This window comes from Mus pahari, chromosome 21, assembly GCF_900095145.1.
Source record: "Mus pahari chromosome 21, PAHARI_EIJ_v1.1, whole genome shotgun sequence".
NCBI lineage: Eukaryota > Metazoa > Chordata > Mammalia > Rodentia > Muridae > Mus > Mus pahari.
The window spans coordinates 8,461,784-8,473,137 of NC_034610.1; the positions used below are offsets into that span (position 1 = coordinate 8,461,784).

Genomic DNA, 11,354 nt, shown 5'->3' on the forward strand with positions numbered 1-11,354 from the left:
GGACCTGCAGAAACAACGAAGATGGGAGACCCACAAGTGTTGCACAGCTAGCTGTACCAGCACTCCATCACTCCATGGGGTTCTATTTATACTCTCCAAACATCACATGTCCTCCATGTGCCTGGCCTCAGTACATGCATCCAATCAGCTCGAGTCTGCTGAAGCGGCAACAAACTGCAGTACACCACCAGAACTTTTTTTTTTGTGGGGGGGCATTGGGGGATGCGTTTCTTTCTCTCTATTGAGTCCTGACAAATCTCTCCCGTGTCTGCTTCAGCAAAATGTTCCTTCACGAGTCTGCCTTAGCCTTTCACACCTGTGTCCACTTTAACAAAATGTCCCTTTGCATGTTTGCCCCAGCAAAACACCTTCCAACCGACTTTCCAAAGAACCCTTAAGTTTCCACTTCATTTACTAGCATGTATTTTACTAGCATGTATTTCACTAGCTGGAATGAGCTAGTAAGTGTCCCTTTAAGGGACAGGGTAGAATATTTCCATTTAGAAGTACTGTGTCTGGCTGTCAAGTTGCTAAGGGGTGGAGTTGTCAACACAGAATCACTAAGGGAAGGCCCTCTTGGAATACAGGCAGTGCGATCCCCTAGGTTGGTAATTGAAATGACATGACATGTAATAATAAATAAAAAGGAGACAGCAAGCAGAGTTTCAGTGTTTCTCCCTCATTGTTTCTCCGGAGAAGATGCGACCAAGAGAAGATTTGATGAGCTCTCTTGGCTGCCAGGTAACTAACTTCCCCCTCCACGATGTACTTGATCCTGGCAGGCTGTGAGCTAAAAGAGACAGAAAACCCTCTCGTCTTTAAGCTGCCTTTGTCAGCTATTTGTCCTAGCAAGGGGTAAAGTAACCAATGGATGGATTCGTCACCGTCACAATAGCCAGTGCACCAAGGTCAAGGAAGGGGCTGCTTGCTTTGATGGAGACACCTTCTTTGAATGATATTCTACAAAGTTATCATGCTAAAAAAAGAGCAAAGTGTCCTAACGCCAAGCTTAACATACCTGGACCCCCCCACAGGATCCCTAGATCAACCACCCTGCACTGAACTGGAACGTTTCAGAGGAAACGGCAAAACTACCGCTCCTGACAGGTCTGGAGGAGATGATGTCACAGGGTCAAACTCTAGAACTCACAGGCACATACCATGGGCACGGTGCACAATCTTCTCTCTCATTTCTCTCTCAATAATCAGGTCCCCGCTGATGCAAGGTCACCACCTAGGATGCACACCAACCTATTCCTCAAACGTACGAGAGAGAGAGAGAGAACGGTTCGTGGCTTTACATTCACTATTCTGTTCTACATGGGCTGTTAACGGCAGGTCGCACTTATTACACAATCCAGTAGCAACCCAGGCTGTTTCTCAGATGGACCCTTTACTTCTGGCTGGGATGGCCTACAAGATAGAAAGTGTGTTAGGCGGAAGCAAATGTTTGACTGGATGTACGCGGGACACGGTGTCACCCAGGTTTCATAATCTTCTTGAAATAACGTGTCTACTATATGCACTTTTCTCGTTCTGTGGAGTGAGTGTATTTGGAATGAAGAGTTAGGGGTGTATTTGGGATAAAGCTCTCATGGGAAATTTGCAATCTCTCCCAAGTTCGTTGTTATCCACTAGCATTCTCAGAAGGCTTTTGTTCTTAAAATTCTTAGAAATCCAGAGAATCTCTAGTAGAGACTTTGGTGAGCCCAGAACTCCCCAGGCCTAAAGTCAGGCAGTGAAGAACCATCTCAGGGGTCTTACGATCGTTTGAAAGTTTCTTTCTGGACAGTTATCCGCTTTCTCCAAGAAGCATCACACGATTTCCAATTGCTTTTTTTTTTTATTATTATTTAAATATTAAGAATTTGTAGCACAGTGACTAGAAAATGCCCTCAGAATGTCAGCAATGAGGAAGAGACCCGGCCAGCCACGTGCAGGCCTTCCTTCCCTCACAGAGAGTCATCAGCTGTCCAACACAAACATGCCCCCATCTCTGAAGTGAAGAGCCAGAGGCACACGGGGCCCCTTTGATCACCGACCGGGGAGAACGTACTGAGTTTTGCTCTGAGGCCAGTTAGAAAGGAAGAGGGAGCTGTGGGGAAGGAAAATCAAAGCAGACAGACAGGGATGGACAGGACGGTCTGCAGACCTACGTGACGGACAAAGAGGGAGGAAGTTCTCCCTAGAGGCCTCTAGGAGGTACCAGGAACTCTTTCTGGTGTTGTTAGGGCTGCTGGGGGGCAGGAAGCCAAGCATGTGAAGTACTGGCATTTGCGCTGAGTGCAGACGGGGGGTGAAGCCGTGCTGTGCCAGGCTGGAGGGCAGAGACAGTGCCCTCTCCACCTGACTTGCCTAGAGAAACAGTCCATCTGCCTCTCCCCCAACCAGCCTTGCTAACTTTGCCCCTTTGGCATTAACCATTTAAAATCAATAAGTAGCTTTAAAAAAAAAAACTCATCTGTGTCTCATGTAGTTCCCTCTGTAAGGTCTCTTGGTTGGCAAAGCTTGCGCCAAGAAGGACGGAGAGGAGAGACAGAGACAGAGAGAAAGAGAGAGAGCAAAGATCTTTACAAGGAAAAAATATAATTGGTTTTTAAAAAATGTAAGGCTTTGATTTAAAATACAATCGAGAATTGACACATTAAAGTCTAACAAGACAAACTTTAAACTGGTTATTGACTTGCATAAGATAAGTAAAAAAAAAAAAATTGAGGTAATGCATTACGTTTCTACAGGCAACCTTATCTGATTAGAACAAACACTTTCCTTCTTATCCTTGGGGTTAAGTTCACTCAGGCACAGAAGAAATACAAAAGAATCATCCTCCAGTTAATGGGAAGGGCTCAGCTATTAAGAGACAGGAGTTTTACCCTTCATTCAAATAATAAATAGGATTTAAAAAGTCACTATTTACAGCTTACAGAACCCCTTTGTCACTGATCTTCACAGTGATGAGAGACACCTGCCCTGGCCCACAGCTACTTCCTGCTTCTGCCTCAAACTGCTCCTGTGGGCAGACTTGCTCTGCCTTGCTTTCACCCACCGATGTCCTTCTCTGTGCTGAGAAGTTCCTCCCCTAGCTAGTGAGGGAGACATTGCTGTGCCCTCAAATAAAAACTGCATTCCCAGCAGACAACAACCCTGACTCCTGTCCCCACCTTGATCCACCTTCTTAAACGTTTCTAGCTGTGCCGTTAGAGACACCTGTGTGTGGCTGTGACTACCTGCGCGGCCATGTATTCACATGTATGTGAGAGCCGATGTGTGTGTTATCGTGTGTATGTGTTCTGTCCGTGGCTGTGTATGTATGTACGCATGCGTGCACGCATGACAGCTAGTGGAATGGGGTTGCCTGTGCATAGACATGGGAGAGAGGTGTGTGTGCGCGTGCATGCGTGTGTGTGTGTGTGTGTGTGTGTGTGCGTGTGTGTGTCTGGGATAGCTGAGTACTCAGCTGGCGGGCGGAGCACAAGTCCTCCTTGATCACCCAGTGGCAACAGTACACTGTTTCAGGGATGCTGGATTACAAGTTTAGTTAACCAGTTTCCAGTACCTAACATCTTTTTGACTTGTAAGGAAACAAATCATATACATAGATAGCACCATGTCCTAACTCTGCAATAGAAGATCACCCCACCCTCGGTGGCCACAGGCTTGCAGAGTCCCCAGGAAGTGGAATGCCACCTGAGGCAGAGGACCTTAGTTAGGGTGGGAGGTTAGAAGGCATTTCACAGGTCCTTCCCCCACCCCCACATTAGCGGGCGTGGGGGAGAGCAGGAGGAGCAGGGGACAGCTGCTAGAGTCAGCCGAGTCTGTCCTGTCCCACGCTGACCTAATTGCACAGGAGGTGGGTGGTGGGCGTTAGAAAAGCCTGTGGGTCACTCATGAATAAGCACGTGTGCCTGGGGAAGGTTCCAGGCAATAGTCCTGCCCCTTGCTGGCCTACCTGGTTCACAAGAGCCCAGGTGTGCAAGGAGCGCAGGAGAGGACCGTGGGCTTCAAGCCAGGCAGGGTCCCACAAGCCCACCTAGCCTCACAGGGTGCTCAGGTGTGGCAGCGAGTCCAGATGCCCTGTGCGGCCCCTCGCAGCTGCCGCCGACTCCACCCCACGCAGCCACTCGGTGCACTTGCGCACGAGGCCCTCGTCCACCACCTCCACCTCCTCCTCATACTCCTCATCATCGTATTTGTGCTTCTCATTGAGCAGCGACACCTTAAGCACTGGGCGCAGGCTGGAGGGGCGCGGGCTGGGCAGAGTGGCCTGCAGACCTCCTGGCAGCAGCGAGGCACGGGGAGGGCGGCTGCTGACAGCCACAGCCAGAGGCGCGTCGGGGACACTGGTGGAACCGCCCCTCCGCAGGGTCGAAGCCCTGGTCCGGGGACAGGGTACCAGTGGGCGCCGCGGGTCGGCCGAGGGTGCGGGGAAGGGCCTGCGGGGTCGCGCCAGCAATTGCTTCTCCAGATGGCGCCTCTGGATGACCAGGATGGCTTCTGGGGTGAGGCTCAAGGAGAAGCGCGTGGCGTCGTCGGGCCCAGCCCCCGCCCCCGCAGAGATCCCCGAGGCGGTGGATCCCGCTGGGATGTGGCTACAGGCGACCCGCCGGGGCGCGGAGCACGTGGTCGAGGTCCCCCCACGGCCCGGAGAGGGCTGGGGCGGGACGCGTGCGGAGGTAGGCGGCTGTGGGGTGCCCGAACCCAGGCCGGGGCCGCGCCGTACCGGGGGCCTCTTCAAGGTGGCAGAGGGCCAGGAGCTGGAGAGCAGCATCTCGGGCGGCCTCCTCTTCTTCTCGCCGGCGGCCGCGGCGGCCGCGGTGGGCGGCGAAGGCGCGGGCGGCGCACAGGGTCTCCGGGATAGCTGGCGCGCGGCAGGGCCCCCCGGAGTTCGGGGGGGCGGTGGTGGCGGCGGCGGCATAGGCGGCATAGGCGGGAATGACATGACTCTGCCGAGCAAGCGGAGCATCAGTGTCCTGGAAGGAGAGGGGCGGGTGGGGCGGGTCTCAGTCGCCGCGCGCGGAGCCGCCCCACTGGCCTGGCGACCCCCAGCGCCTCCCCATCTGTTGCTGATCGCCGCGCGCTCCCCGCACACCCACCTGCGAGCAGCCGCAGCATCTCCCGCTCCCTCCCAGTTCCTTCAAGCGAAGGCGCCTCCCGCCCCGCCCTCGCCTTGGCAACCCCGGGAGCTCCCTCCGTGTGCTCCGAGCTTGGTCCTTCGGTCACGGCCAGCAGCCGCCCCACTGCTGGCGAATCTGGATGTCGCCTGGTTCGCACCTCCGAGACGCGCCGGGCTGGGCCGGGCGGCAGGAGGAGGAGCGCGCGCTGGCAAGGGCTTGCCAAGTCCCGGGCTGCTAGGGGCTGCCGCTATCGCAGACTGCTGAACGCTGGAGACAAAGTGCCCGACATTCGCAGGGGCGGGAGCTGGCACCCAGTACCCCAAGGCTCTCCTCTCTTGTTCTCCCATGGCTCGAGAAGTGAAGGATTAGTCCATCAGAAGCAGGGAGCTAGGTCTCAAGGGAACTGGTGGCACCAAGTCACTGGTGGAGCCCTGCACATTAGACAGAGAATCCTTTCAGATGACTCTGGAGAGGAATTTGGAGCCAGTCTGGAATAGCAGAGAAAGCGGTGGTACCGGGCGGGGCCTTTAGGCGCTACCTAGGTTTCTGGGCATTGTTGATACCACTCCTTGGGAGTTATTTACACATTAAAGCCATTTGTTATCTATGAATAGGCAAGGCGTTTTGTTATACAATAGCAACATAGGAAATATATGACTTGTTCTGTTTTATCAAGTGACTGCCTGCAGTGCCAGACAAGGGAAGATGAACAGACAAGGGAAGCTGGCTGTTTATACATGAAAACTTAACCACAACACTGAAAGATCCAATAAGCTGGCCATCCAACAGTTAGAAGACAATGCACCTACAAGTCAAAGGAATTTACCAGGCACCTGTTTCACTGAAAGGAAGCAACAAACAGCTAGACATGCACAATGAATAGCTCTGGCCCAGGGTGAGCACATGGGAAAGTGGGTAAGCCTCTGTGTCTTGTGCCAACAGTCACTCCACCCCCTCCTCTTCTGTTTGTCCTTTTCCAGTAGCAACTGGACACTCACAGCCCAGGGTAGCCAAGGGAACTTGTCAGGGCCGGAAGCTTTTCTCATCAGAGCATCCAAGAAGTTGGCATAGGTCCCCCAACTACACAGGCATCTCCATCATCTTCCCCCTATGCAAAGGCAGCTAACTAGCTTCCAGAGAGCTCTCTGGCTCACAGGAGCCTTCTGCCCCTGCCAGGGGACCCAGGGCAGTAGTCTCTGCCTTGAGCTCAGGCCACTAGAACATGGGCAGCTTAGCTCCCAAGACACTGAAGCACGCTTGTGTCGTTTTAGTCCGGGTTCTAGTTTCTAGGTAGTTGTTGGGATGAAGATGTAAGCACGGTGCAGATTGAATATTAGGGGAAAGGAGCCAGGAGCCATTTCTGTGGGTACAGCTGGGGAGGTCAGCTTTGGAGGAAAGGCAACAAACTGCTGGATGCCCAGATGTCACATGTGCCAGTGGAAATGTGTGATATCTGGAATCCTCTGCTTCCATGTTCAGATTGCTTCCTAAGACTTCAGGTGTTCAGAAGTAATAGGAGTGGCTGGGCTGAAGGTCAGAGGTGGGGGTGGTAGGCAGTCTCCTAACTTTAAGAGGTGACATATACTGATGTAGGTCTGTGTCGAGCACTCCAATTACCTTGTCCATTCTACAGGGAAGGGGGTGGTGCTTCCAGAGGCTCTAAATGCAGAGAGAGACAGGACAAGACTCAGCACCGTGTGAGAGTCCAGAGCTGGATGGGACTATGACACTAAAGACAAGGAAGATGTGGTTGGGGAACCCACATAAGTGAACCCCACCTCCAACTGGTAGAGACTGGTGTGTTAAAAGCCCAGAGGAGCAAGTGAACCATTACCAGACCGATAACTAGGTCCAGACTTGGTACTGGAATGTTCCATGTCACCTTAGCAGCTTGCTGTCTAGCCCAGGACCTGTAACCTTGGGAGCTACAAGCATCCCTGTCCCCTGAGAGTCAGGAGGAATAGAAGCAGGAAGCTTGGGCCCAGGCATGACTTCAGGGGAAGGCATCCCAGCGCCTCATATGAGCTGCCTTAGCAGGAGGGGCTTGCTCACTTCTGACTCTGGGAGGAGTGTCTACACCTCAGTGGCACTTGTCTTCCTGTCCCTCTGCCTCTTGCAAGAAGTTAGGAAGAGCAGGATACCTGAAAGGAGGCACGGGGTGGGTGTCCACCCCTGACTCAGTCACAACACTGACTGTTATGGAATCTGTTACGCATTCCATTTGGTGGGATTGTTTAGCAGGTGGCAGTTGGGACAAGGGGAGGTCATCCGAAGTGAAGGTGATCAAAAGACTTTCAAAGAGGAGATGCGGGTCAAGATGGCTCAGAGGATAAAGACCCTTGCTTCCAAGCTCGATGATCTGAGTTCGATCCCCGGAAGCCACACAATGGAAGAAAAGAACAGGTTCTTGTAAGTTGTTCACTGATGCTCTCTGTATGCACTGTTGCAGGACACAGGCAGACACATACAAAAGTCAATACATGCAAAAACAATTTAAAGTAGTTTTCTAAAGATGCGTGGTATATTGAAGTGATTAGTTGACCACTACACATTTTTACATAATTTTCTAAACAGTCATAATTTACTTGGAATTTCATATAATGTGGAGAGTGTCTGAAGGAGACACCAAACCTTGTTACACAGTACAGGCACACGCACAGGAATGCACACGCACCACAAAACAAAAAAAAAAGGCTAACGAAGTTCCCCACATGTGGTGGTCTGACTGAAAATGTTCTCCCCCTCATCCCCCCATATATTTGAGTACCTGGTCCCAGCTAATGGCTTTGTGAGGAGGATTCGGAGGTATGATCTTGTCGGAGGATTGCTGGGAACTCTGAGGTTTCAAAAGACTCACATCATTGCCGAGTCAGCTCCCTGCCCTGTGTGTGGTCTGAGATGTGAGCGCTCAGCTGTTCCTGCTGCCGCACTCTGGCTCTGCCAACAGAAAGCCAGCTTTCTGGAAGCTTCTGGAGACATACGCTTTTGTTTAGAAGCTACCTCCATCGTGGTGTTTTATCACACCAACAGAAAGATAACCCACATACTCACTGAACTTACTATCCTGAGTTGATAGGAAAAAAAGCACAAGTCAGCGAGCCCAAATAGACATACTTAGCGTCTCATCTTAAATTAACTTGTTTTCCAGACTTCAAACATAATAGTATAGTAACTACCACAACCTTAAAGATTTTTTCAGAATGAGTAAAGTGACTACACCCAGGTCTCTTTGCCACGGCAGGTGTGTTTTGAGAGTCCCCACTGGTGGGGACTTTAGCCCCCCCCCCCCCACTCAGCCCAGTTTGAAGCAGTCTCATAAGTCATTTCCCTGTGGGCTAGGGGCAGTGGCACTGCAGGAAGCACGTCTGGGTGGGATAGAGGCATATGTTACCATTAGCAGCCATCTCACCCTGACCTCTGTGGAACCATAGATGCTTTGCACAAGCACTGATATTGCAAACGACCTCACAAACATTTTCCTGGTAGTTTTATACTTCCAAAGCTGGCTTAGGCGGCATTTAAAGGGAAGAGGAGAACAGAGTGTTTGCTTAGGCCACACCAGTGTGGGTGAAGCCAGATCAGCTTGCAAACAGGGCACTGGATGCTTGCCTCTGCCCCACCCTGGGGCTGGCCGTTTTTCAGGATTCTGCCAACCTAACTCTTCTGGCTGTTGGAAACCAGAGCTGCCACAGTACAGGTCCCCAGGTCACGGGTGGGGATTCTGACACTGACTCTACACCTTTGATGGTCCAGGATGAGAAGCTGCCAGAAGCCACATTAACCATGACTGTCATCTGCCACCAATGAACACTCTACTGTCTCATGCCGACAGCGTTGGATCCTGGACCTGGTCACTCTAATAGTGGCTCATCTTAAAGGCACTCAGACACCAGGGCATCCCAGGCTCAGTGGAAAGTAAGAGTGTTCGCGGCCTTGTACTGCAGGCACCTCCCACAGATGCCTGGACCCTTTTTGAATGGTCTGCCTACTGAGTGCTGCCTACCAAGCACCAGCAGCCACTCATCCCTGCTGGTTATCCTATAGAGGAACAAGCCTAGCCTATTACAACTCTCAGATGAGGAAAAACGCTGAGTGGAGCTCTTGCCCAAACTGTGAGGGGCCCACACCTTTGCAATGCTCAAACCTCCACAAGGTAGTGGAGTGTGGACACTCCTGGTGAGGGCCATTTGCCCCTGCTCCAAATAACCTCCTTAGGCCATCCAGGCCCCAGGTACTATGCACACATTCCACACCTTGGAGGTTCTGGAAAGGCAGTGAGATACTAAAGAAAGCACTACATTCTTTTAATGGGCCATGGATCCCCTCAGGGCCTGTCTACAGCTCCCATTCTCCTGATGTGGGCCCTACCATGGATCTGGGGGTGGGGGTGGGAGTGGGGGCGGGATCCTCTCTAGTATAGAGTGATGTTAGCTGGCCAGCAGACAAGAGAGCTGGCATATGCTACTACGTGTGCCACGTGACCCTGGCCTGTGCCGAGGAACTAGCTACATATAACACGCGAGGACTGAAGGATACCGAGTGAGAAAAGCAGGGTCATCCCTGCCCAAAGGACTGACCCTGGTGTTCAGAAACCAGATGCAAACAAGGCTCCAGAGCCCTAGCCACGTCACCTCATGGCCCGACCTTAACTGACGACAACTTCCACACTGTAACAGCTGTGCCCTCCCTCCCACCGAGGACTCCAACTCGGTCTGCCCTGCAGACTCTCCGGACAGGCTCAGGGCTGAAATGGAAGGCTAGATTGGATCTTCTTAAGTATCAGGGTTCCAGTGTCCCACCCGTGACTGCTAGCCCCAACACATCAAGTGTGCATGCCCCCCAACTCTGCTGCAGGGCCTGCCTGTGCTCCCCAAGTCTGGATCCTTCCCAGCACTACCCCATTATCTTGCAATGCCCGTGTAAGCTGCCACCACTGCTGCCATCAGGCCTGGGTCTAAGGGCCTGTCCTATCCGGGAAGTCCCAAGCAAAGGCAACATCCTGTCATCCATGCATGCCTCCACATCAGTGGGTTTAGGATCCCACTTCTCCATCCTAAGGCCACCCTGCTGCCTCTGTAGACATCCTTATTCAAAGTTACTTACTTTGCCCTGGTACTGAGCAGTACTAGTACTGAGCCCCCATAGAGTACTGCTTTCTGTGAGCCACCATGATGCTTGCACAGGAAGAACTCCCAAGGGCTACAGGCTAGGCTACCCGGCCGGATTCCGTTCTTCCAAGTAGCCTCTGCTCCTTTCTCTCCCAGGTTCCGAAAGACCCCTTCTTTGGGACTGGCTAGACCCAGCCAGGACAGGGTACAAGGTGAGCAGACAGTATCTGGGTTTTAAAGTCTACTTGGAGATATTTTTTGAAGGGGACCCCCAATTCTGTTTTCTTCAGACCTTATGGGTGACACAGCAGGGTGTGGCCCACACAGTAAAGTGCACAGCAGGGTGTGGCCGACAGGACAGGCTAGGCACCTGTGGGGAGCTCGGCTTGCGACTGTTCTTCCCTGGGCCTGAGACGCAGGCTCTTTCCTTCACTACCGTTGTAGGGGGATTGTCTAAGACCTGCTTCCCTGTTACTACCTGCTTCTCTCAGCAGGTCTGTCAGTGAGCCCACCTGCCACAGGATGGAACCTCTGTTCATCCCATGCTTCCTCAAGGTACCCCGAGCCTCTTATTGGACAGGGGTGCCTGTGTTCTTATCTGGCACCAGGGCGGCACGCAGCTCCCAAGAGGCTCCAGGGTAAGCTGGTGAAACCCTCAGTCTGCAGATTTTAAAGACTTTATTTTTGTGTATGAGTGCTTTGTTTACATGTATGTCTGGTCACCATGCGCATGTGGTGCCTCTGGAGGCCAGGGAGGGGTTCAGATCCCCTAAAACTAGAATTAAAAGATGGTTGTGAGCTACTCTTCAGGTGCTAGGAATTAAACTGGTTCTCTAGAGAAAAGCAAGTATTCTTAAGCAGGGTCATCTCTCCAGCCTCCAAGTGCACAGGGTGCCCCGGTTGCCTGTTGCCTCTCGCCATTTCTGTATGTTGAGACGCTGAGCAGAGTGAACGTCCCACAACGGCTGCACCTTCTCCACCTCCCTTCGGCCTCATGTCTATTACACGCTTACTATGCCACTCACCAAGCAGAGACAAGAGCGAGTCTTCCATACACCACTGAGGATGCTGCCCTCTTCATCTGCACCCCACACATTCTGTCCCCACAAGTATACTCCTGCTGCCACTGGGC

General features: G+C 52.4%; 1 protein-coding gene across 2 annotated transcripts; it reads right to left on the reverse strand.

The window, feature by feature from the left end:
* Positions 1 to 1,861: 1,861 nt before the first annotated feature.
* On the reverse strand, positions 1,862 to 11,275 carry Prr18 (proline rich 18). Of its 2 annotated transcripts, XM_029533069.1 has the most exons (3): positions 11,248 to 11,275; positions 5,272 to 5,545; positions 1,862 to 4,970 (listed from the first exon to the last, which is right to left on the reverse strand). In XM_029533069.1, exon 3 carries the CDS (start codon positions 4,961 to 4,963, stop codon positions 4,037 to 4,039), a length of 927 nt encoding a protein of 308 aa, XP_029388929.1. In that variant the 5' UTR covers positions 4,964 to 4,970; positions 5,272 to 5,545; positions 11,248 to 11,275; the 3' UTR covers positions 1,862 to 4,036. The 2 variants fall into 2 exon arrangements, with proteins under 2 accessions (XP_029388929.1, XP_021077395.1); XM_021221736.2 differs by lacking the exons at positions 5,272 to 5,545; positions 11,248 to 11,275 and adding an exon at positions 5,094 to 5,188.
* Between the last annotated feature and the right edge of the window lie 79 nt (positions 11,276 to 11,354).

Bases quoted from the DNA above. Each gene is read 5' to 3' on its own strand.
- Prr18 (XM_029533069.1), bottom strand. From the start codon at position 4,963: ATGCTCCGCTTGCTCGGCAGAGTCATGTCATTCCCGCCTATGCCGCCT.